Source organism: Anabrus simplex, chromosome 1, assembly GCF_040414725.1.
Source record: "Anabrus simplex isolate iqAnaSimp1 chromosome 1, ASM4041472v1, whole genome shotgun sequence".
NCBI classification, from domain to species: domain Eukaryota; kingdom Metazoa; phylum Arthropoda; class Insecta; order Orthoptera; family Tettigoniidae; genus Anabrus; species Anabrus simplex.
The window spans coordinates 221,137,743-221,164,264 of NC_090265.1; the positions used below are offsets into that span (position 1 = coordinate 221,137,743).

A 26,522-nucleotide genomic window follows, 5' to 3' on the forward strand; every position below is an offset into this window, starting at 1 on the left:
TTTCTCATCAGAAAAAAAGCTTATAAACATTTTCTCGAATAATACATACATGCATTATCATTATAGACTGTTATGCCTTTCAGCGTTCAGTCTGCAAGCCTCTGAGAATTTACTAAACGTCGCCACAATCCTCGATTTGCAACTAGTGTTGTGGCCTCATTTAGTTCTATACCTCTTATCTTTAAATCGTTAGAAACAGAGTCTAACCATCGTCGTCTTGGTCTCCCTCTACTTCTCTTACCCTCCATAACAGAGTCCATTATTCTCCTAGGTAACCTATCCTCCTCCATTCGCCTCACATGACCCCACCACCGAAGCCGGTTTATGCGTACAGCTTCATCCATCGAGTTCATTCCTAAATTAGCCTTTATTTCCTCATTCCGAGTGCCCTCCTGCCATTGTTCCCACCTGTTTGTACCAACAATCATTCTTGCTACTTTCATGTCTGTTACTTCTAACTTATGAATAAGATATCCTGAGTCCACCCAGCTTTCGCTCCCATAAAGCAAAGTTGGTCTGAAAACAGACCGATGTAAAGATAGTTTCGTCTGGGAGCTGACTTCCTTCTTACAGAATACTGCTGATCGCAACTGCGAGCTCACTGCATTAGCTTTACTACACCTTGATTCAATCTCACTTACTATATTACCATCCTGGGAGAACACACAACCTAAATACTTGAAATTATCGACCTGTTCTAGCTTTGTATCACCAATCTGACATTCAATTCTGTTGGATTTCTTACCTACTGACATCAATTTAGTCTTCGAGAGGCTAATTATGTTACACAGATAACTTCAAGTAAGATTATCTATAGATGCTTGAAGGGGTTTCACGGACCGTGCTTTAATGTAAGGATATACATACATTTTTAAAAGCAAAATTAAAATATACAGTATTAACAATACCAAATTTATTTGAAGCAATCGTTCTAATCAACTATAAATCTGTGAGGGGCAGTCGATCACCCACTGGCGAAAAAGTAGGTAACTTACCATGAAGAAAGTTATTTCCATTTGATCACTCCCACGTAGTGTTACAGGCAGCATAAAACTCTGTTAGCTGAAATTATCGTGTATTTCTAAATTCAGATAGGACTTTACCTGATAGGCAACGGACTAGAACAGAGATCTGTACTATAGTGTAGGTTTTAAGTTTGCTTGTCATAACTATGTGCCTCTTGCTATTTACTGACGTATGCACCGGCCAGAGCAAGATGTAGCTTCCCACAGTAATCTGTTTCATTTATGACTGTAGCAGTACGGAAGCTGCAGAGGTATAGCTGATGCTGAGTAATGGCATTTGGAATACGAATAGTGCGTCTGGATGTTACGAAGGACGCTACTCACAGGGCTGGCCGTGCTGCAATAGCACTTTATGGACCAGTGGGGAAAGCAATGCAACCTGCCTCACTCCTTATCTTGCCTAGCACGCCTCATTTTGGTCCCGCCAGAGGTTTCTGCGGTTTCCCTACAATGACATATTCCTCTGTGAAGTCATATGAATACCCTAACAGCCTCCAGACTGATGACCTAACAGATAGATCGTTATAGTAATGAATCGTGGATGATATCACGATGAAAAAGATGAACAGTTTCAGACATTTACCCCGGCTCGCGAACATATTTCGAAACTAGAGTTTGGTCTTGAAGGTAATACCAGTATGAAAATACACCCCACCCCCAAACAGTCAGTCAGAAACGAAAAGATTTTTCAATGGCATCCCTTGCCATGGGATCTGAAACTCGTACTAACTGCCGGCTTGACAGACGAACCTGTTTTATTTCTACACTCAGTGAAGTTCCTTCGTGTCTAGCAGTAATTTATTTACTTCGTAAGTATAAAGGAAAATTCCCACGGACTTATCTTCAACCATCCTCATTGCCCTTGAAAATGTGGTCGCTGATTCCGTAGATATCGTATCTTGCATTATGTTGCTAAAACAACCGTAACTACTCGCCTCCGTGAACAGACCCCAATGCTTCAATTTCCCTCGGGGAAGAGATCCATATCATCTTGCTTAGTGAAGCACGCATGAAGGGGACACTCTGTGTAGCATTTGGAATGCATGAAGACCTGGAGGCAGCACAGTCCAGCTTGGTGCCGCACAACAATCACTGCGTCGTCTTCAAACAGAGAAATACCCCTTGAACCAACATACTGTATATTCTCAAACAATGTATCGATCAAATCGATGGATATGCCGGCATGTCAGAAAATGTAAATACTCCGACGAAACCACATTATATTCGATAACAACATACATGAAGGGTTGTAGAAATACATGAGGACTATCTTGTGGAGGCAGTTTCCGCGAGCTCAGTTCACCTGCCCTACCGTCCAGAAGTCAATAAATTAAAGAAATCAACCTTACAGGTTTACGTCTCTGTTTACATCATGTTCTAACCACCGAGCCTTCTGTCTTCCTTGAAATCGGAACCATAGGCACGTGGCCTTTCGTTTCAAAAATCCCACATGCATTCGTTGCGGCTCATGCTGGCTTGGTGGGAAGATGCAACTTTAGAAACAAGACTTCCACTTCTAGAAAGGTACATGGCCCAGAGGTTAACTCAGTCTATTAAGAGAAATGAATGGCGAACGTTGGAAAGCCAAAATATTGTCTCGACAGGAATTCTGTATCATGCCGACTAATTTGGTCCGAATTCAAACGTACAACCTTGGGTACAGGAGCCGAGTATTCCACAAACTTCGCCATATATTCAGCCTGACTACATACAGTAGGTCTGTCCTTGGTAATAATAATAATAATAATAATAATAATAATAATAATAATAATAATAATAATAATAATAATAATAGTAATGTGTAATGAGTCCTCAGCCCAAGGCAGATTGGATCCTCAACACATCCACCATCGGCTGTCATAGGTAACTTGGCGTTGCTTTCCTCACCCAGTCGGAAAGTGCTGTTACGTAAGAATCTGCCAACCCTATAATAATGTCATTCATTTTACGTCCTACTAACCACTTTATTTTCGGAGACACCAAGGTGTCGGAATCTTGTCCCCAGGAGCTCCTTTCGTGCCAATAAATATACCAACACGTGGCTGGCGCATTCGAGTGCCTTTAAATACCACCGGACTGATTTTGGGATATAACCCGCCAACTGGGATTCAGCGCTCTACCATTTGAGACAAATTCTCTGTGGCGCTTTGCCCTTGAAGGACACTTCTCGAAATTGAATTTCGGTGGACTATACGTCCTTATATATTCCATATGCGGTACTGAGTACTTCAGTTGGAGGTCTCCATGGTCTAGGTGTACAAATTAAGTACGTCACAGAGCTACACGTTTAAAGAAGCCGTAAGAGTGGCTGTATAAGGAACAGGTCGTCCAGACTTCATTCACCTCGACACTTGTATGGTTCGACAACTTTCAAGGCAAAAGCCATTCACGGAACCTTGATGTCCAACATACAAATCAGACGAACTTTACATGGTTACGGCAATAGAGCATAAGTTTTACGTTCACGATTGTTGCTGGTCGTAATTGCATATTTTAGCTATGCAGTTCGGCAAAATACAATCAGTGATTCTGATAAGTGCTGTTCAGTCGGGAGCACGAATAATGAAACAGACATCAGACTAGGTTCAGGCTTAAAGTTACAACAGACTCGAACACCAGGATATTAATTTAGGATCGCCAATTCCTTTTTATTAATCACTCCGTCACTTGTTTCCTTGTCATTCTTATACGGACAGCTAATTTCACTTTATTCCAGGTGTGATTTAGTCAACCGAAGGAGATAAACGGTTATCCTACAGCGGGAATTCCCCCGGAAATAAACCCCTGGCAAATGCAGCCCATTAACGGCCTTGCTTTCCGAAGGGACTGATGTCCAGCAAGATGGTCAGCAGATACTGGAATGCGCATGGTTAGGTCATTCTCAGTTGTGTTGTTACTAGGCTTTCTTTTTTTTAAAATAACAAGTTGCTTTACGTCGCACCGACTCAGATAAGTCTTATGACGATGATGGGACAGGTAGGGGCTAAGAGTGGGAAGGAAGTGGCCGAGGCCTTAATTAAGGTAAAGTCCCAGCATTTGCCTGGTGTGAAAATGGGAAACCACGGAAAACCATCTTCAGCGATGCCGACAGTGGGGTTCGAACACACTATCTCCCGAATACTGGATATTGGCCGCACTTAAGCGACTGCAGCTATCGAGCTCGGTTACTAGGCTTTCATGACCAAGTCTGCTGCCTCTCATATAAGTCGACACCACAGCTGGCCTCGCAAGGCTGGGGGAATCCCTCTCATGCCATCAGTCTACGATTAAAATCCTTGATTGAGACGGGTATGGAGTCGGTACCCCCTACACATCAATCATGGCTTTTCAACGATCATAACATTATTAAGGCACTAAACTAGCAGGCGCTCACCTCCATATGTTATCCACAATTGTCGGCAAGGTTAGCAAGGGAAAAGCCTTCCAGGCTCATTGTGTAATTTACATCTTCCAGTCTTCTGAACTTTGAATTATGTCAGCTCAAGTTAGTACCTGCTGTATACCTTTGCTTTTTAATTCATGTCTTCTTCCTCCATTTATTATTATTATTATTATTATTATTATTAGTAGTAGTAGTAGTAGTAGTAGTAGTATCTGCAGTGTAGTGTTGGAAAGTATTTGATTTAGTGAACGTAGGATCAGTTCTGCAAACGACTATTGCAGTACATTACAAATTTAAAGTGAAGTTATATTTGAGGGCAGGAAGGAAAAAAATGTTGAATGCCACTGAAAAACACGGTCCAGTATGTCTTACAATATCTCAATTCCCGTTCAGTTTACTGTGATACAGTCGGGGATTAGTGGTGGAAAAAGCGGAAAGGAATATGTTTTCGCCCTGAGCTCTTGTTTCTTTTCAGTTCTCCATCCGTGCATTCAAGGCTCATTCGGTTAGGTTTTTTTTCCAGTAAGTTAGTATTCGGGAGGTTTCGCCAGTTGGCACATTCCAACACCCATCCATCATCATGAACTTCCGGGTTACCAAACTTACTATAGCAAGAAAAAAGCTATTTATTATAATATGTTTATAAATGTCCATGACACCTAATCTTCTTCATGAACAGTAGTTTGGAATATATCTTTGTTAAAAATGCGTTACCCTCGAGAGAAAATGTTTACATCTACCGGTATAGTACAATGGTACAAGGCCAATAAAGCCAGCAAAGATTAAGGACTTGCTTGAGCTACTTCAATATGTCCCTCCAGGATATCACCAGTATTACAGAGAACTGACAGCAGGCAATGGCCAAGAAGTGACTGAGGAATCTTTTTCCAATGCATTAGAATATGACCCATATGACTGATGATTGTCCCATGAGGGAAACTTATGTCATATTTCAAAATAAGTCTGAAGCATCTTTATATCTAGTTTACTGTATAAAACACCGTTTTTGTATTGTATGATCATAAAATAAAGTTTGGTTACGAATCTAAGGTAAACTAATAACTATAGCTAGGTCAATGCAGAACTAAATTTTCTTCCATCTTTTATATTCCTTTTTTCCAAGCACTTTCCAAGCATTTTTAATACAGGTCCAATATGTGGCATTGATAATTTAAAGATACTACATCAAGATAAAATAATTAAAAAGGTATTTTTTTATGGTAAGGTTTTCGTTTTTTGACATTTGCAAAAGTTGCTTTTTTGCGAGCACCCATTCAATTATAAACTACAAATCTAGTGGTGTTTGTCAAGAAAGGCTCTAACTGATCCCTCTTGAGGTTACTATTGGTCTTCCTTCGGAGTAGCCCCAATATGATTATTCTTCTGATTTCCAAGGTTCAATCGAAATTTAATGGAACGAAATAACTGTTGAGAGTTCCTTTATAAAAGTTTAACATGCAACACCCGCAATTTTCGAAAGGGATACATGGCTGTGATGCCATGAAGCCAAGCGCGTAACGATCGAGAGGCTCTGTCGCGCTAGCTCGTCATCTGCAGGCCTTTCAGCTAAGCAGCAGTCGCTTGATAAGCCAAGCCCTATCAGGGCTGTAGTGCGATGGGAGTTTGGTTACACGACTGCATCATGAGGACATGAATTATACAGTACAGTATATAAACGATCTACGAACTCACGAAGAGTAAAATATAAATTTATAAAATACTGCTTAAATAACACTAGTAAAATATTTAACACAAAACATTTACAAAGCCACTATTCAACAGAATAGGCCTAAAAATCTAATTTAAAAAGATAATTTCCTGTTGAGACTTTTTGTACTTGATCTCGAACTACATTGTACTTTCCAAATGACATTCTGACACAATCAGTGCTGATACTCATTTAATTAAAGACGGAACGCTGCGAGGTTATGGAGAGTGTGTTCCTTTCTTTTGACCTTGTGTACAACAAAACAAATATAAATTGTTAATACCTGCGCCTCCGGGTCATGATCCCGTTTCTCCCGCAGAAGGGTCTCGTCGCGCTCTAGGCGCAGCTCGTTGCGTTTCGTCTTGACGGCCTTGTGGTGCTGGCCGTCGCCGAAGGACGTGGGTCGAGGACGGGCCTCCTTGTTGGCCGCCGGCAGGTGTTGCACAGTTGTCGCCATAGCTACCTACATCTTGCATCTCACATCACTGTACAATAATGCCACTAACACGTCACACACATCATGACAACTGAAGAGTCACCACCTGCCAAAATCGATTACCTTTACTCTCCCGGTTTGGCCTTCTTGCGCAGGTACGCAGTGAGGTAGGTTCTGGCCCGTGTATAATCAATGTCATCAAAGCGCAAAGATTAAATCAAATTGCACACTTAGACTAACTAATGGGAAAAGATTGTGAAGTATACCGAATTTACAGTTGTTGGTAATTCCAACAGAAAGCGAAATGAGTGAATCACATACACTGTGAACTATACACACGAAGTAGCGTGCAACACGCGTCTCCAGCGAACGTGCTTTGCTTGCTCTGCGGGTGCTGAAGCTGTTGCAGACTCCTCTCGCCTCCCGGGCCGTCAGTGGAGGGGAACTAGCAAGTAGCAACTACAGCGCCTGCTCGCGGCACAAATATGAAACAATGACATCAAACTATCCCCTTTACAACAAAACAACTTCCACCGCCTTTCACAGAATGGGAAGACGTATCACAGAGAGAAACCGCTATTTTTTTATGTACCAATTCATCCCCTGGGGATATCAAGCGGCAGCTGTTAGTCCTCCATATAGGCTCCCCGAAAAATAAGTAACGTTCTATGGAGAGACACAAAATTACGTCTTTTAAAAACATTGTACTAGTGAATAATCCTAAAGAGAATATGCAGGTGAATGTCTCGGATAATTACACTGAATAATAAAAGTAAAAAGGAATATTTTAAAGCTTATTTTGAGATCAACTGAATGTCAACCCTCGAAAGTCTTCGTTGTACGTCAATTTCGAAATCAATCATAGTAACAATATGCTGTGTTATTTGGATCAGTCGGCAGACTGGTTTGATACAGCTCTCCATGACATTATATCGTGTATTTTGCTACATCTGCCATACTCTGTTCGACCAATATTAGTGTCGAATCCATAGTTTTCTGGGTTGCTGAGGTGAATAGTGACTCTCCGGGTGCGAAACCGTGTTTTTGCACTCCCAGAAAATATACACAACCAAACTTAATGGAAATCTACGTGCCTTAATGGAAATCAATTTCTAAACATTTTTTTCTCATATGCATCATTTTGATACGAGGATTAATAAGGGAGATACCATTAACGGATCGTTTTTCAGTACAAGTCCCACCAGACTTCACTCAGAAGCGAGTGCGTGTAAAGCGTACTGTATTTATTATAACTTGAAAACTACTGGAGATATTTCAACCAAACTTCATATTTAACATCCACTTGTCCATGATGATGATGATGATGCTTGTGGTTTAAAGGGACCTAACATCTAGGTCATCAGCCCCTAATGGTACGAAATGTTATGACAATTTGAAAATCCAGAATTCTCCACTGACCAGATTCGAAAACGTGAGGGCGAAGAACGAATGGATGGATATGAAGTTAAAACAATCAGTGGATCCGACCCACAATGCCCCACATCCCCAGAAACTAGCGTTAAATAATAGTATTACTGACCAAGGGATGGCATCTAAAGCACAATACTGAATCGATAATGCTTGCAGACGAAACGAGTCCAAAATCCAGGTCATCGGCCCCTCAAAATGGTACTTATCGCTAGGAAAATAGAACCATGCTATTTGTCATGTTGCGGTACTAATCAAAAGTAGCGTAGACTCGTGGTATTCCACACATTATGGTGCTACTCACAGGTAATGAAATTCGCACATGTAACACAGACCCATGGAAATCGACCAACCTTGAAGGAAATCCATTCTAAAACTTTTTTCTCATGCGCATTTTTCCGATGGGAGGATTAATAAGGGAGATATCACGAACAATCGGTTTCCAGCATATTACTTATCTATATAAATAAAATCGTAACGACCGTGTGTCTGTACATTGACTATTGTGGAGAAATTTTCGTAGAGTTATCCGTTTCAGGTGTAATAATGACCATCTGCATATTTGTTAGCTTTAGTTTCCTGAAAGTCCTCATTTTTACACTCTCCCCCAAAGCAAGATTGAGGCACAATCTGCCAGAAATTAGGCAGTTTTATACGTTTTAGCCTGTAACCGACGGAAAGCTTCCAAGATCTTTAAATACTTCATTTTTTACCCACGAAAAATATCGAAATATTGAGGCAATTTAAATGTCTGTGCAGACCTTTGCTTCGAGGTATTTTGTGGCTAAACGGTAAGAAGCATCAAAAACGAATGGTACGATCTCCGTTCAATTAGGAGTGATCTACAACTTTGGTCATATGACGTTCTGCTGTATCTCTATTCTTTATACATTAGATTTGTCTCTAACTCAATCTCACCCATAAATAGATGAGATAGGAGAAAATATAAGACCAGCCATTTAGACCGCTAAATGAGGCGTCTTATGGTACAATCCGTTTGTCGATATGACGTATCGTTTAGCAGCATTTCATCTGAGAATGAAGGTTTGCAATATTGTAAACATGCATATACTTCGTATGTCGATCTATATATATTCAGTGAAGTCGATTTGTAGCGATGTATAAAGCGTGTGTTTGCTATTATAATTAACATTTTACATCGACAGTGACTCTCAGCAGGAGGTCGCCTGCTATTGTAATCATTACTATCCAAATCGACTTTGACTGGCAGTAAGAATGGCATCCTTCTCCAACTCCTTTGTAACCAGCATTAGTAAGGAGGGACTACCATAGTAATTAATAACTCCCTTCTCGATTTGATTGGGAGAAGTCAAAGGAGCATGCAATTTTGTTCAAAACTCCCCTAACCGATTGTGTTTGGGAGTAGGCAAGTGTGCCCACCATTATAAACAAATTTACCTATCTGAAATGTGACTGATATTAGTCATAGTGGTCTTCTATTATAATGGAACCTCACCAGCTCGGTGTGACTGATATTAGGAAAAGGGGCCTGCCATTATAATGATAACAGCACAACTCAATTTTGACTGGCAGTAGGGAAGGTGTTTGCCATTATAATAAAAACTCAACTGTAATCTGTCGAAGTAGGAAAGGGGACCTGCCATTGTAATGCAATTTCAAACAATCTTATTCACTGCATGTACAGTAATTTACTTCGATATCCGTATACAATGTAGTATACCGTAGCGAAGAACGGGTATATTTGCTAGTTTATCAATAAATTTAATACAATGTATCACCTATGTATACAAAAGAAACACACCAGAATTTTTCACTTTACTAAAGTCGTTTATATCAGAAAGAAAGCAGATCTATGACATAGTTTCTAGCTAGTTCGTTTTATGAGGCGATTAGAGTAATAACGGCAGATCCCCACTGCAACTGAATTTGTGGATGAGAATAGAACTGTATACTCCTGTAGCAGACTGACAAACTTTGGATTTGACCGTCAGAGGAGAGTTGCGTCAGCGGATGAAGAACGTGCAACGCAACTCTCGTACATCTGTCCTAAACAAGTTGGGTTTGAGTTGGGTTGCGGTGCGTTGCGTTGCACCGGTGGTCTACAACTGCAGGTTGAAATGAGAGTCACATTGGCAAATCTCTGAGTTTTGATTTCCTCGTGAACTGTGACTTTTTTCCAAAGTTCTCGTTGATTTCTTTCATAGCCCGCTCTATGTACAGTATATATTAATGAGGCGGGGGAAAAACAGCGACCCCTTCTCACTCCTTTCAGGATAGAACCCCTCGATTCTCATCATATAGTTGCTACAATAAAGGCAATATTAAATTACTGCTTATAATAAAATTGCACATCATAAAGAGTTCTGGATTAGAATGAAATACGTGCGGGTTGTAAGCTGAAGTGAACGAAAGCGGACATGTTACCTAGGAGAATAGCAGACTCGGCTATGGGGAGTAAAAGACGTAGAGGGAGACCAAGTTGGCGGGTTCGAATCCAGTTCAGTCCGGTGGCAATTGAAGGTGCTCTAATAATAATAATAATAATAATAATAATAATAATAATAATAATAATAATAATAATAATAATGTTATTGGTTTTATATCCCATCAACTACTTTGACGGTTTTCAGAGACGCCGAGGTGCTTCCGGAATGTCGAATGACTCACGGGACAGCACGCACCTGCTTAATTTCAAAAGTGACGTCCATTTTGAATAACATTCATGGATTGACGAGTAAAAAGGATTACTAGAACAAACAGAAATATAGTCACATATATACGAGCTGTTTCAGACATTCTATGCATACTCTTATTACAATATTTTTGTTTGTTAGCGGTTTAGCATCGATCTATCACACAGCGTTTTCGTATCGCAGGAAAGGCAAAGTTCTAAGACTATTGAGGTACAGCCCAGGCATTTGTATGGTGTGAACATGGAAAAAATGGGAAACCATCTCCCGAATGCAAACAAGAGAGGTAGAGGACAGAAGAGATGGCAAAAGATGCTCAGTAGAAGGGGGTATAAAACTCAGCTGCTGTCCCGCTGTCACCAGAACTATAGAACACTGGGGACGTCAGGGCTAATATGAAAGTTTTAAGATTTAGACAGTAATAACATATCATCGTTGCGCGTGTTATATTATTTCAGCTCAGAATTATGACCAGAAAGGTTCTGTCATCTAAGGTTCAGTATTGCATGAACTACCTCAAGGAATTTTCGTTCTACAAGTGCTGCGGGTCAGTATTTCTCCCCTGAACATTGTCACATAACGGTATTTCGAGGCGCAACGATAGTGATACAAAATAATATTATTCCTGTTTCTCTATGCTCCTCAGTTTTAGGTGCACTTGTTCGTCATTACTTATTTTACTTCACTGGATGAATAAACCTGGAGGTACTTGCGAAAAACCGCGCTGAATAGCATCTTTAGACGGTAAAGCATTCCGGCCTTCTGAGCTGAAGTTGGCGGGTTCTAATGCAGCTCAGTCCGGTGGTATTTGAAGGTGTTCTAATAATAATAATAATAATAATAATAATAATAATAATAATAATAATAATAATAATGTTTTACGTCCCACTAACTACTTTAACGGTTTCAGAGACGCCGAGGAGCCAGAATGCCATCCTGCAGAAGTTCTTTTACGTGCTTGTAAATCTACCAACATGACGTAAAAGTATTTGAGTCTATTCAAACATCCTTCAAGTATCACCCGACTGAGCCAGGGTCGAAGCTCGTAAGTTAGGCTCAGAATGTCAGCGCTATAACCGACTGAGTCACTCATACCTGCAAGTGCTATAATGCTGTAAAATTTATTGGCACACAAAGAAATTCTGCGGAACAAAATTTCAGCACCTCGTCGTCTCCAAAAACCGTACATCCAATAACATTTCTAATAGGAACTAGATTGTGGTTATGGTCTGACACCGTGGTTAGACAGTACAAGTCCCACTGGTCGAAACCTTGTTGGCCGGCAGGGTAGGAGGGGTGATGGTATACAATTTCTAATTGTTGCGTAACAAAAGCCTCAATTCATTTCCAAACCTCTCCACATTTGACGCTGTTGATGGTAATTCGTCCGTCGAATGCAGATGTTAAGCCTTGAGCAGACCCCTTGGTGCTATTCGACATGAGTAGGCTATGTGCCGGCACCGGTTTTTGCCGGTATATCCACCAGTATATGAAAAACTCTGTTGCGAGACAAAATTCTGGTACATCGGCGTCTCTGGAAACTATATACTGTAGGTATAATTAGTGGGATGTAAAACCAATAATATTGTAATAAAGATCTTCTGTAAAGATTAAATTCATTTCTAAACGTGATATGTTGTGGAATCATAGACCAGGGTGGAGAAATCATGATGTAAGAAAGATAATCCAGGTACGTATTAGACTACACAATTAACGCATGCATCATTAACACGCGATGGTAGTTCAGTGCATTCCCCTCTAGCCTGATGATGCAGTGTTCGAGTCTATCTAGTTCCCGCCGTCAATATTCATCAAACCCAGAGCGTTAGAAACAAATTACTGTTACCGGAATAATCGGAATTAAATCAAAGTAATCCACAGTATCGATAAGTATGCGTAAAGGGCAATTATTTGATAAAACTAATAATGATTCAATTCATTCCAGCGATCTATAGGGGAGTTGCAGTTACTTAGGGCCTTACAGGTTTGCAGCAGGGGATTTAAGATTGAATGTCATTCCAAAAATGCTCGTATAAAAACAATGTTTACATGTGAAGAGGACTACTACTATTTAAATTACTGGTTTTAATTAAGGAGCACCGTCGATCATTATTGGTGGGGGCGGGGAATGTGACGTGAGAACATAATTGCTGTAAAAACCCTCATAGGATGACCGAATGGGCTACTTCGAGTCATTTCTCTTCTCAATTGTTACTAAAAGCCATTAGGCGAAAGTAGCGTTCAACAAGTGTAATTCACGTGGGTAAATTCAATCTGCAAGTTCATGGCAGTCCAACGACAGGGAAGAATTGGTCTTTAGCAACGCACGTCTTTAAGACTTAAAAGGGTAACGCTGCTATTCAACTATTCATGAATTTTCGTTGAAAGAACGCAGTGAAGTGGGTTTAAAATTCTTCAGTTGCGAACAGTTTTTCGTGGCGATAAGCAATGGACGAAAGCGAGTAAAATGGAAACCATAAACGTGTAATTAAAAATCGAAATTTCAAGGCACGGTTCTATCCGTAGGCAGTAATGTTACAAAGACCTTAAAGAATACTCTGAAGGTAGCAGCATCATGCAGACAAGTAAATCATCAAAGTATCAGTGTAACAATGGCCGGTCCACTTCAGTCATGCGCGGAAGAAAACCGCTGTTCTTCTTCCAGCGGTCTATCATTCGGGTTTTGAGTAGCGAAGGTGTGAAACCTATTAACATTGACGAATGACGATTGAGTATGCTGATGCAAGTTTGTTACAGCAGCAGCATGGCAATGATCAGCGCCATACCGCCCGTGCAACAGTTGCAACCATCCAAGACCTGCATTTTGTGAGTCTTTCATATTCACCATATATACCCGATCACCCCTCTAGTGGTTAACCCCAGGTATCGGCTACACAAGGAGGTACTGGGAGGGAAAACGTCCCGTTCAGATGTAGATGAAGTCGGTGTACAAGTGACTGCGTAGACAACCAAATTCGGTTTCGTCTAAAAATATCTGGATTTGCATTGAATGGAGTATGCGTAGTGATACAGCTGTGTACCATTTTTGCTATATAACACAAAGTGAAAGGAAAAAGTTTTTCATTTGACTAACCCTCGTAAAATGGACTGTCAAAAAAGGATGCTAGGAAGCAACAGGAGGTATACCAGCAGAGCAGAGTGATAACAGTATGCTGGTAATAAATATGTACATTTTACAAAAAATGCCACTAAATACAGTATATATTCGTATGTATTGAACTGTGCCGTGGTTTTATTAGCTCCCCGGAGACTGGTTACCTCGGGTAGAGACACGATTTTTCAGTCGCTTTGATGATGACACTGTAATGAGTTCGAAAAGTCGATAGCACCATTCGCCTCACCACCTGCGAGTATGGAATACTGACGAGGCCGGTTCTGACATTACTCCTATTTATTTGTAACAGTCTTCATATCCACCATATTTACCAAACCTCCCCCTAGTGATTAACATATTCATGGGCTAAAAAGGAGGCATTGAGAGGATTCAGCATCCGCTGGTCAATTGTTCTTTTCCGACCTAGACGATGTTAGCTTTGCAAGGCCTAGGAAATCCTTTTCAAGCCTTTTATAGTTCCCCGTTATTATATTTTCTTGTCGATTTTTGAAAGCGGCGGATATCTTCCTTTTTCTCAGTTGACTGCAGTTAAGAGTGAACGACAACTATTTCTCCAGTCTATTCATTGATTTTTAAGTGATGTGCGTACCGAAACCTGCTCCTAGATGATTAGACTCTAAATATGAAGTTCGGTAGAGGTATAGTCAACAGTGTAAAAGAAAATTAAAAAAATTCTTCTGGTCTTCCCATAAACCCCCAGTCTATTCAGTGATTCTTAAACGATATGCGTATTGGAACCTTCTCCCGGATGAGTAGACTCCAAACATGACGTTTGGTCGAGAGATTATAATAGTGTAAGAGAAAATTGAAGAATATCTCTTCTGGTCTTCCTATAAACCCCTAGTCTATAGTCATTTTTAAATGATGTGGAAAAGACGGTAGGAAGCAGCAACGGAGACGCACCTGCACAGTATGTTCTCGAATGCCAAACTTCCAAGTGGATTCCAACTACCACGTAAAACATGGTCTGCTCTGAACAGAATAAGAACAGGCCATGGCAGATGCAGAGACATGCTGTTTAAATGGAACAAGTTGCCGACACCCGCGTGTGACTGTGGAGCTGCACGACAAACCATACATCATATTGCCAGAGAGTGTGAAACGCGGGCATACACAGGCAGCAAAGTGGATTTCCTGATGGCAACTCCAGAAGCAATACAGTGGATCAGTGATCCTGACATTCAGTTGTAGGGAGCCTTTTCTTGTTCATTGTTTTCTTGTTATGCAAATATGTATATAATTTATATCGGAACTCAACTTGATTGTATGGGCAAATAAATAAATAAATAAATAAATAAATAAATAAATAAATAAATAAATAAATAAATAAATAAATAAATAAATAAATAAATAAATAAATAAATAAATAAATAAATAAATAAATAAATAAATAAATAAATAAATAAATAAATAAATAAATAAATAAATAAATAAATAAATAAATAAATAAATAAATAAATAAATAAATAAATAAATAAATAAATAAATAAATAAATAAATAAATAAATAAATAAATAAATAAATAAATAAATAAATAAATAAATAAATAAATAAATAAATAAATAAATAAATAAATAAATAAATAAATAAATAAATAAATAAATAAATAAATAAATAAATAAATAAATAAATAAATAAATAAATAAATAAATAAATAAATAAATAAATAAATAAATAAATAAATAAATAAATAAATAAATAAATAAATAAATAAATAAATAAATAAATAAATAAATAAATAAATAAATAAATAAATAAATAAATAAATAAATAAATAAATAAATAAATAAATAAATAAATAAATAAATAAATAAATAAATAAATAAATAAATAAATAAATAAATAAATAAATAAATAAATAAATAAATAAATAAATAAATAAATAAATAAATAAATAAATAAATAAATAAATAAATAAATAAATAAATAAATAAATAAATAAATAAATAAATAAATAAATAAATAAATAAATAAATAAATAAATAAATAAATAAATAAATAAATAAATAAATAAATAAATGTACATAACGATACCTGCTCCTGGATGAATAGACTCTAAATATGAAGTTTGCTTGAGATCTATTCAGCCGTTTACCCGTTATGGTGGAACAGACAGACAGACAAAAACTATTGATATGATCTAGGGTTGACCTAAAACGGATAAATATATCAAAATTTGGCGAAATAAATGACATTACAGACAGTGGACCCGCTAGAATTTTATTTATAAGATAAACAGTGACTGAAATATACTGAAATGAATGCTAAGGTTCCTGCATGTGTTTTAGCTAAAGTAATATGTCTTATTTCTGAAATAAATCAGTTTAAAATCATAAGAACTTATATTGATTCTTCATTAAACACTTCCTCTGAAGTTTTCATTCATCTTCATCGTTTCTTCTGTCGGCCACTGGAAAATGTCCTCATAAAACTGAAGATATTCACGAAGGACATACTGCATAACTTTGCTGACATCCTTAACTTTCTTCTTATTTATTGGGACTTTTCCTGAATATGCTTTACTTCCCGGTAGATTGAAGTCCTTAAGATACATTGCATTAGATCTATGCAGTAATTTGAATGTGTGTTTCATTAGTCCATCAATATATTCATTTGCAACCACTGTACTCAGGGACTTTGCGTCATAAATGACCACTGAATACTGTGAAATTCGATAGTGTACTTTCTAATCTTCGGGCACTCCTTTCCCTAATGATGATTCAACAAATAAATGTGTTTTCTTAAAATCGTTAGACCACCAACTTTTATAGTCCAATATCTTTTGAGATGTTTCAATGTAGTTCACAGTCAAATTTCCCTTTCTACTTGACTGAGCAATGCACTGAGCATAATGTTCTGGTGTGCAGAGAAAACGTTTGTTTCAAAAGTCCTATCAGAGGGGAGAAAGCTATGTCCCCTCAAATAATGCTGGGAGAATAACAGTGCTCGTTATTAAAATGTCACATGTGCGGGACAGGTGCCCTTTCAATGCTAAACGGAAACTTGTTTTCGCTGCCATGATCGGAAGAATGCACATACTATCTGCGCACCTTTTATCGATAGATTTGTGTACGGGTTTGAGGAGTAAGGAGGGAGCAATTCCGGTTCCAGTAGTACTGCCAACTGAATGGAAATGAAATATGAATTGAATCGATAATATGATCGATCGATATGAATTTTGCTAAACCTTTGTTATCTTAAGCCAACAACTGTGTCACACACACATTATATAACATTTCTCGATGCGAATCTTATTCCTAGAGTGAATTCTACAGTTTGGCTTTGCTGTGTAAGTAACAACAGTACTAGTACGTAAAGTGTACGCCAGATGTCGTACAGCGATGCATAAGCGATTCATAGTTTGTGTTTCAAAGGTCGCCAGTACGAATCTCGAAGATTGCCGAGGTCGACCAATTCATCACTAGGGTGTAAATCTATCCAGAAAAGGTGCGCAGATAGTACATGTGCCTTTTCTTCATCAAACGATGCGCCACAAGAAGACGAATATGATGGCGGTCATAACTCGATTTATCAAAAAGTGGACTTTCCAATAATAATCGACTTAATTATGAGATTCAATTTGCTTCTTTTTAATTCAGAATTTCTTCACTTTCCTTGCCTTTAACCTTGCCGTGATGTAATCAGCTATTGAAGTGTTAGGAAGGAATATGGCGGCCGCACGGATTTGGCCACACTGAATTTGATAGTCACTGTAACCTTACATTGCTATAATAGGTTACACTTTCTTCACACAATCTGTAACGATAATTTTGTAACGCAAATTTTCAAATAACCCGCAGCCGTAAGACATATTTATGCCAAAACTACTAATATGTTTATTATTAATCTTGGCAATATTAAAGTAGAGATATCCAGAATTTCCCTCAACTAGGTTTCATCATTCGTTAAGTAGGACCCGAGAAATAAAATTTTTAACCTCGGAAATACTGCCTTTCAGCCAGAAAGGAGCCACATCAACGAGCTTCGATGACATGAAAATATGGGGATAGTGGTAGATGCCTCTTTTAATCAAGAAGACAATGAATATTACTGTCGAAATGACAAACATGTGAAGGAACGACCACTCGAAGTTGTGACTCCCTAGGCCGATGTTCTAATATTGTCGAGTAACAAGAAAATGAATGCCGGACAACAAATAAATAAAGCCCCTAAAATTGATTAACAATAGCGTAACAGTGAGTGACCGACTGTTTTTGTGTGCTCTGTCTCGTCTGCTACCACTTTCATAATTTTGTTTCACGTCGCACCGACACCGATAGGTTTTATGGCGACGATGGGATAGGAAAGGCCTAGGAGTGAGAAGGAAGCGCCCGTGGCCTTAATTAAGGTACATCCTCAGCATTTGCCTAGTGTGAGAATGGGAAACCACGGAAAACCATCTTTAGAGCTGTCGACAGTGGGGTTCGAACCCACTATCTCCTGGATGCAAGGTCGCAGCTTCGCGCCCCTAACCGCACGGCCAACTCGCCCGGTCTCTGCTACCACTAATCTCCGTTATTTTTCACACTACTGCCCCAATCGTACAAAATCTAACTCGTCGTCCACGGGCATATAAGTTTAACGGACATAAACACCTGAACACGTCGTTATTAGTTCTGTATCATATTCGAGGTAGGAGAGATATTTAATCATTAGCGGTCGGAAGTGGAGCGCAGAAGTAATTTGCTTAATACTGTGAGTTGGTGGTTGGTATTTGTATGTTTAGTCCTCAGCCCGAAGGCTGGTTGGATCCTCAACAGCTCCGCCATCAGCTGTCATAAATGGGCTAGGCATCACTGAAGAGGTGCACTAGGGAAATGAGGAGTGAGGTAGTTTCCCGTTGCTTTCCTCACTGAGCCATAAGTTGCTAGTACATATCAGTCTGCCAAGCCCACTGAAATACATGCACCAACTGACCCTATGAGCAACATTTTCACACCATTCATAGCAGGGACTGGCTGCATAAGGAATGGCATTACTAGCATCACTCATACCTCAGTCACTTTCATCTTGTCAAAGCCAAGGATAAAGCTGAGACAGATCAATGAAAGTAACAATATTGCTCTAGCCCATACCAGAAGACATAGTGCACTGTTAACACTACGTCCTGCCAGCAAAGGCATGGTTGGTATTTAAAAACAGTTAGTTAAATGCGAAGCAGTTATCAGTTAATTATTAGCATTCCAAATAGCTTTAAATAGGTACCACCGGACAGAGCCAGGATGGAACCAGCCAAGTTGGGCTCAGAATGCCAGCGCTCTACCATCGGGGCTCCTCATTCCGGTAATAATAATAATAATAATAATAATAATAATAATAATAATAATAATAATAATAATAATAATAATAATAATTCAGATTTGAAATCTTTGTCCCGGCTTCAGATGACGAGTCTTTTATATCCACCATATTTACGAGACCTCGCCTCTAGTAGTAAACCACAGGCATCGGCCTAAAAACAAGTACAAGAAGAAAGGATCACTCTGTCAATGACTTAAAGCAAGAAACATTCCTCCCGACATTCACCTTAGTTCTACCCATGCTTAGAATACCCCTCGCAATCCGCTCTAGTAACATCATCTCATTACTGTGATTTCCAGCAGCTTCATGGAGAATGAGCTCACACGATCTTTATGCCACTGAGATCGGAAAAAGGAATGGGAGATAAGCGACAGTATAACCTGGAAGTAAGCCTATTTTTTAAAAATTATACTTTCGGTTTGACAGTTTCAATAAAGGTAGACTTACTTTATTTAAGAATACAGTAATATGGAGCAATGCTTACCATTATTACGGCTGGAAGAAGGGGATCAGGTACAAACAAAAGTGTAAATACAACAAAATAATAAAACCGATTTTTCTATCGCTGCTCAGTTTCGATGTATAAATACACCGTACTACAAGTCAACCGCAACATTTAAGAACCCAGTAGTAAGTACGGTTTCACTTAACACCTCGCCTTTCCACAGGCTGTGCAATATGTAAAACAGTGCTATTGGCAAGAATCGGAACCTATATTTCAGTACTCCTCTCCAGGAATTTAAGTTCAATTTCAGAACTGTATGCTGAGGATCAGCTGGTTAGTTGCTGTAGTTACCTTGTATTTGTTACACATCGCTCCATATATTACAACGTAATTTAATGTAGGTCCATTCAAATGAGCTGAAGTTATTTAATTTCATTACAGTTAAGTGAGTTACAAATTTAATATAAAATAGACAAAGAACGTAAAATGTGTGAAATAAAACTGTAGCATTACATTTAAATATAGACCCATATTACTAAAAAGCAGTGTTCAGTACACTGTAATCGGGGCTCAAAATAGGCCCTGTTGTGTACGAAATATAAATATAAAATCTCAAGTGTTAATACATGAAATGAAGAGAGAGGGCAATGTTTCAGTTATACTTCATATCCGGAAGTGTCAGATATCAAACTCTTCACGCTTCGTGTTCCTGGTTTCTCTCTTAACAGTGCCTCATTTCGTAAAGATCGTGAGCTCGGCCAACCTTTCTCTGCAAGAGCACATTACTTTCTCACCATATTGGTTACAAAAACACGTTTGTTTGGAATGCTTTGACTACTGGACAAGTTCTAGTTAATGGAAGCTCAATGGCACTTACTGCTGAAAATAAATACACTTCCTGAAGTAGAAACTAAGCGGATTTTGGTCATACTTTGTGTACCTCGTCCCATGCTGTGGTCTTTGGCGAATGAATATTTCTTCTCTTAATCTGCAATAAGCATTTCCCGAACACACACTTTACCAATTATCTTTACGTCAAGAATTTGCCGAGCAGTGTTTCAGGCAATTTGTAGCTAATGTTATAATTTACATTCGCTCTAAAACCACAGGAAAAAACTTTTACTGAAAGAGTATAGCTAAACGTCTGTGTATTAACTAGCAAAGGAATATATTTGATAAGTAGTCCTTCATTTCAGTCGAACTTGTAATCGCTGACATATTTTCAGGAAATGTACGAGTAAATAATGTCAGTGTAGATTTACTTCGTGTTATGCAGAATAGTTGACAGTTAATAGTTTTTGGACTGAAAATGTTCTGAAATGGTATCAATCTATGGACAGGAATGTGAACCTCGCGTTTAAATAAATACGAGTGTGTAGTTCTGAAAATGAAGTAAAATAGTGAAATTAGTTGTGACGTAAAAAGCCTCTTCCTTAACAGAGAATGCATATACACGAGCATGAAACTGCAGAAGAATCAATCAGCAGAAACACTTACTGACCAACAGGCGATTATATGAAACATCAGTTGAATGAACCTTATCGAGGACACGTGGCGGCGGTCGATCGCTGAACACTACTCGGTAGAAACTGCAATGCACCAACACAGGACACTCGTCATCCATCCAAGAAATGAATTATTATTATTATTATTATTATTATTATTATTATTAATGGCCTTTTTCCCAGTTATCTGGGTCGGAACTATGTATGTATGTATGTATGTATGTATGTATGTATGTATGTATGTATGGATTCAGCCCAGTTTCACGGCTGGATGCCTTTCCTGACGCCCACCCTATGTGGAGGAATGTATTTACACCCAGTCCCCGAACAAGAGGAAAAATCTCCGACCCGACCGGGAATAGAACCCGGGGTCCTCTGAGCTGAAGGCCAGTACGCTGACCAACCAAGGCACCGACCAATTATTATTATTATTATTATTATTATTATTATTATTATTATTATTATTATTATCAATCAACACATTTATCGTGACAGACCAAACTGAAAACTGATGGTAAAATAAGTTCTTGGTGGAAAGTAGTAACAACTGGGTTATACAAGGCTGCAATATCTTACCCTCATTATTCATACTTTGTAAGGATCATTTACTGAAATGCTGTTATTAGGACTAAGGCGTCGGCGTTGATCAAACTCGTCACTGCATTTTTACCCCGTTAAATCCCTTCCTGCTTCATATATACACAAGTTGCTTTACGTCGCACCAACACAGATAGGTCTTATGGCGACAACAGGACAGGAAAGGGCTAGGAATGGGAAAGAAGTGGCCGTGACATTTTATTGAGGTACAGTCCCAGCATTTGCCTCGTATGAAAATGGGAAACCACGGAAAACCATCTTCAGGGCTGCCGACAGAGTGGTTCGACCCACTATCTCCCGAATACTGGATATTGACCGCACTTAAGCGACTGCAACTATCGAGCTCGGGAAAAAAGCAATCGAATATCTTGAAACTTGAAAGGAGGTGTGTAGCCAGTATGATATGAAACTTAGCACTTCAAAGACTGAAGTTAAGTCAATAGCGAAGAAACCTACGAGGATTTAATGCCAGATAGGGAATACGAAACTCGAATAGATGTATAATGTCAAGTACGTATCTCAGTGAAATCGAATGTGCTTGTAGTAAACCTATTACAGTGTGTGCACTGCTGCGATCAATGGTATTCTGTAAGAGAAGTGAGCTCTCGGACGGAACTATCTACTGTCAGTCAGTTTTCAGACCGACTCTAATGTACGGAAATGAAATTTGGTTGAACTTAGGATATCCGTAAGTAGGAATAAACAGACGCGGAAGTAGCGTGAACGGTTGCTGCTATCAAATGCGGTAACAATCATAGGGGAGTACTCTGAAACGACGAGAGAGAGGCTAAGTTAGGAATAAACTCGAAGTTGTCCGTGGGGTCAGTGAGGGGAATGGAAGAGGATAACTTACCTGGGAGAATAACGGACTCTGTCAGAGAGGGTATGAGAAGAAGATAGGGAGACCAAGGTAATGATGGATAGACTCAGTTTTCAATTATTTAACTCGAAACGGGAGATAATATCTAGAAGAGAGCAGGCCAGGAAACAATTCATTACCATGAAGAAATTCTTTGTGAGTTCAGATCTGTCTCCAGCTACGAATTCGTATGATACGCTGCTATATATTTTCTGTTCTCCTATATGGATTGAAATCTGGACTCTGAATCCAATCATAGAAAAACGTCTTGATGCCTTCGAAATGTACCTGTATCGCCGTCTCTTGCGGATATCTTGGGTGATGAAAATCTCAAATGTCGACGTCCTTAGTCGGATGAAAAGGCAAAAAGAACTACTGCTCACCATAAAACAGAGGAAAACACAATACCTAGGACATATCATGAGAGGTATCAATTATTACAGCTTATTATCGAAGGAAAGATACAGGGGAAGAGCTCTGTTGGGAGAAGAAGAAATTCATGGCTGAGAGACCTTCGAAGATGGCACTGCTGTACTTCAGCAGTGGCATTTCATTCTGCGCTGTCAAGATCAGAGCTACGAGCCTACGTGGATCGCCAACCTCCGCTCGGAGACGGCGTCTTTAGAAGAAGAAGAAGAAGAAGAAGAAGAAGAAGGTGTAGAGCTAAAGAAGGTCACGAAACTCAACTTGCAGACTGAACGCTGAAAAGCATAGCAATCTATAATAAAATGTATATATGTATGTATGTATGTATGTATGTATGTATGTATGTATGTATGTATGTATGTATAACGTACGCGAATTTTCATTATTGGTGCTTGCTTTATGATACTATAAGTTCTGGAAATATTTGAAGTTTTTCATAAGTACGGAAGTAGGCAGCAATGAAAGGTCTTACTCAGGTCTGTTCCATTTGCTTTTGTTTGAATTACATATTTTTCGGGGACTAGTAAATTAGAAATTACTTCGTTATATTTACCCTCCCTCGTATTCATTAGACGAAGTTTGCTTATTCACACACACACACACACACACACACACACACACACACACACACACACACACACACACACACACACCGAGAGCGAGAGAGAGAGAGAGAGAGAGAGAGAGAGAAATTGAAAACTTCGACGGCTACCACTGTATCCGCTAGTACTTCAGTTGGAAAGAGTCACCAGGGCAGAGAAAATTTGGACGAGTAACGAACCAGCATACAAAGACCAGCATTTGAAGAGGGGTAGCTGTTAATTAGTTCCAAACCACCAGATAGGGGCATGGCATCGAAGGCTGCCACTTGGCTGTGAAAGGCTCGTTAGGACACACAAGGACGTTATTAAGGAACGAACTAAGAGAGAAGTAGGAAGTAGCAAGATATTTTTTTTTTTTTTTTTTTAAGTTTTGAAGTCATCTGCAATTTTACTAATTAATTATTTAACACAATCATTCAGTTATTCTGAGTTATTTCTGGGGTCACTGGAGGCACACATGTTACTTTTTGGTTCTGGCCGGGGTTTGAAGCATGATATCCTTCATGAAGTCGCAATACTTTTCAGACAAAAAATCCTGCATCGCATCAACTAGGATTCGAGCCTCGTCCGCCTGAATCGAATGCCAGCAGCTAAGCCATTGCGTTAACTGAATAACCCGAATATGAAATAATTATGTAATTGCTATCTTTCTTTGCCTTTTGAGTTTACAAACATCAGTAGCGATTCGAGGAAATGGGTAGTGGTGTTAACATTACAAGGCAAGTGAGAGTTAGGTCAGATCGCATAGAAGAATCGTCATTAATTCTGACTTATATTAATTCGGTGCTCTGGAAAATTGTGCATGAGAGAGACACGTTTTCATAGGGACTGAAAGAAGATAATTAAAATTACAGAAATCCTGGATACTGTTAGGTGCCCGACTGAAAAAAAGTAAAATACGAGAAGTCAAGCATAGTAACTGTCTGTGTAAAGGTCCGAACCTCTAAAATACAAAGACCTGTCCGCAATAGTATTTTGGAGCTTGATTTAACGCCTTCAGCAAAGAAGGTGCTCTGTTCGGCTCCTTGGCTGAATGGTCAGCGAAATGATCTTCGGTTCAGAAGGACCTGGGTTCGATTCCTGCCCAGGCCGGGGATATTAATAGAGCATGATTAATTAGTCTTAATACACATATGCAGTATTCATCTGCACACAACACACTACCATGACCACGTAATAGTGAATACATCCCATCACACAGCGTTGGCGTCAGGAAGAACATCCGGCCGTAAAACTGGATCAAGTCCACATGTGCAACACAGTTCGCAACTGCCACCCCACCAGGGTGTGGGAAAAAAAGCAGGTGATGAAGAAGAATAACAACCCTGAGCTGCAGACCTTCTGAAGTGGTGCTATTTAAGCGGCCTGCCTACCTATTTTGACGTTACGATCGTGCTGCTGTGTAGTAACGAAAGTGAAATTCTAATGGAATGATTCTATCGCTGAATGAATTTAATTTATCGAGGTAGCGCTGAGCGAGTTGCCGTGCGGCTAGGGGCGCGCAGCTGTGAGCTTGCATCCGGGATATAGTGGGTTTGAATCCCACTGTCGGCAACCCTGAAGGTGGTTTTCCGTGGTTTCCCACTTTTACACATGGCAAATGATGGGGCTGTACCTTAATTAAGGCCACGGCCGATTCCTTCCCATTCCTAGGCCTTTCCCATCCCACCGTCGCCATAAGACCTATCTGTGTCGGTGCGACGTAAAGCAAAAAAAAAAAAACCCTGAGTGAATCATCCTTTAACATGCCAACAGGAATGACAGGGAGTACAAGAATTTTGACCGCACTTCAAAAATCGACTACCTCGGCCGAGATAGAATCACGCCCTTACGTTCATGAGTCGGACTGCCACTGACCCATCGAAAAAGCTTTATACGCAGAGGTCTGACAAGACAGCTGGCAGGACGTATCAAAAGCCAATGTCAACAGTGCCCTTATTGCCTTAACAAGGAGCACGAGGTCGCACAGTCCACTGACGGCGTGGTCGCGACCATTAAAATGCTACTAGCCTACTTGGCATGTAATTTGTTTCGCTGTACGACCTGGAACGCACAGAAGTATGCGATGCATTATATTTCAATTAGTATAGTAAGTATTCTGCAACGGGAATGCTACGGATTCTGATCACAAGACACGGTAGCCTATGATTAGAAAGAACTCTGTAAGGAGTAGCAAACTTATTTTCATCGTCACCAGTTCTTAATAATAATAATAATAATAATAATAATAATAATAATAATAATAATAATAATAATAATAATAATAATATGACATGCAGTATTTAAAGGTAATAGTCGGCAGCGCCACCATACCGTGACGTCTTGGAAGTGCTCAGACCTGTATTAAGGAGCCCATAGACGTGTAATATTATTGCGCAAAATGGGTTGTAACCATATCGTTGTTGCCGGGACAAAACCTCCTATGTGATAATATTTTTGGAGAACATGCATTATGAAGAGCGAGAATGCCTTGACATTTGACACACAATATTGCACCTTAGATGACAGAACCTTACCGGCCAAAGTCCTAAGCTAGAATATTTCACACAGGAGGTTTTGTCCCGGCAGCGACGATATATTGTTAGCAGCCCACAGACGTACAATATTATTGGACAACAATCGGGTTTGTGCAATAAGTAGAATCGTGTAGAGATAATATTGATGGTTGTGCAATATATATTGTGCAAAGCGGTCATAGACGTACAATATGCGTGGCAATATATAGTCAACCGGGCGAGTTGGCCGTGCGCGTTGAGGCGCGCGGCTGTGAGCTTGCATCCGGGAGATAGTAGGTTCGAATCCCACTATCGGCAGCCCTGAAAATGGTTTTCCGTGGTTTCCCATTTTCACACCAGGCAAATGCTGGGGCTGTACCTTAATTAAGGCCACGGCCGCTTCCTTCCAACTCCTAGGCCTTTCCTATCCCATCGTCACCATAAGACCTATCTGTGTCGGTGCGACGTAAAGCCCCTAGCAAATATATATATATATATATATAGT

General features: G+C 39.3%; 1 protein-coding gene across 2 annotated transcripts in view; it reads right to left on the reverse strand.

The window, feature by feature from the left end:
• Positions 1-26,522, reverse strand: part of LOC136885896 (microtubule-associated protein futsch) — a 514,102-nt gene that overhangs the window by 240,644 nt on the left and 246,936 nt on the right. Inside the window, exon 1 of one of the 2 annotated variants that reach the window (XM_068230837.1) lies at positions 6,399-6,715. The exons of the other annotated variant lie outside the window; for it this stretch is intronic. Within the exon in view, the coding sequence (XP_068086938.1) occupies positions 6,399-6,572 (174 nt within the window). The 5' untranslated portion in view covers positions 6,573-6,715. Of the gene's footprint in view, positions 1-6,398; positions 6,716-26,522 lie in introns of those variants that run through there. 2 annotated transcript variants of the gene reach the window in all.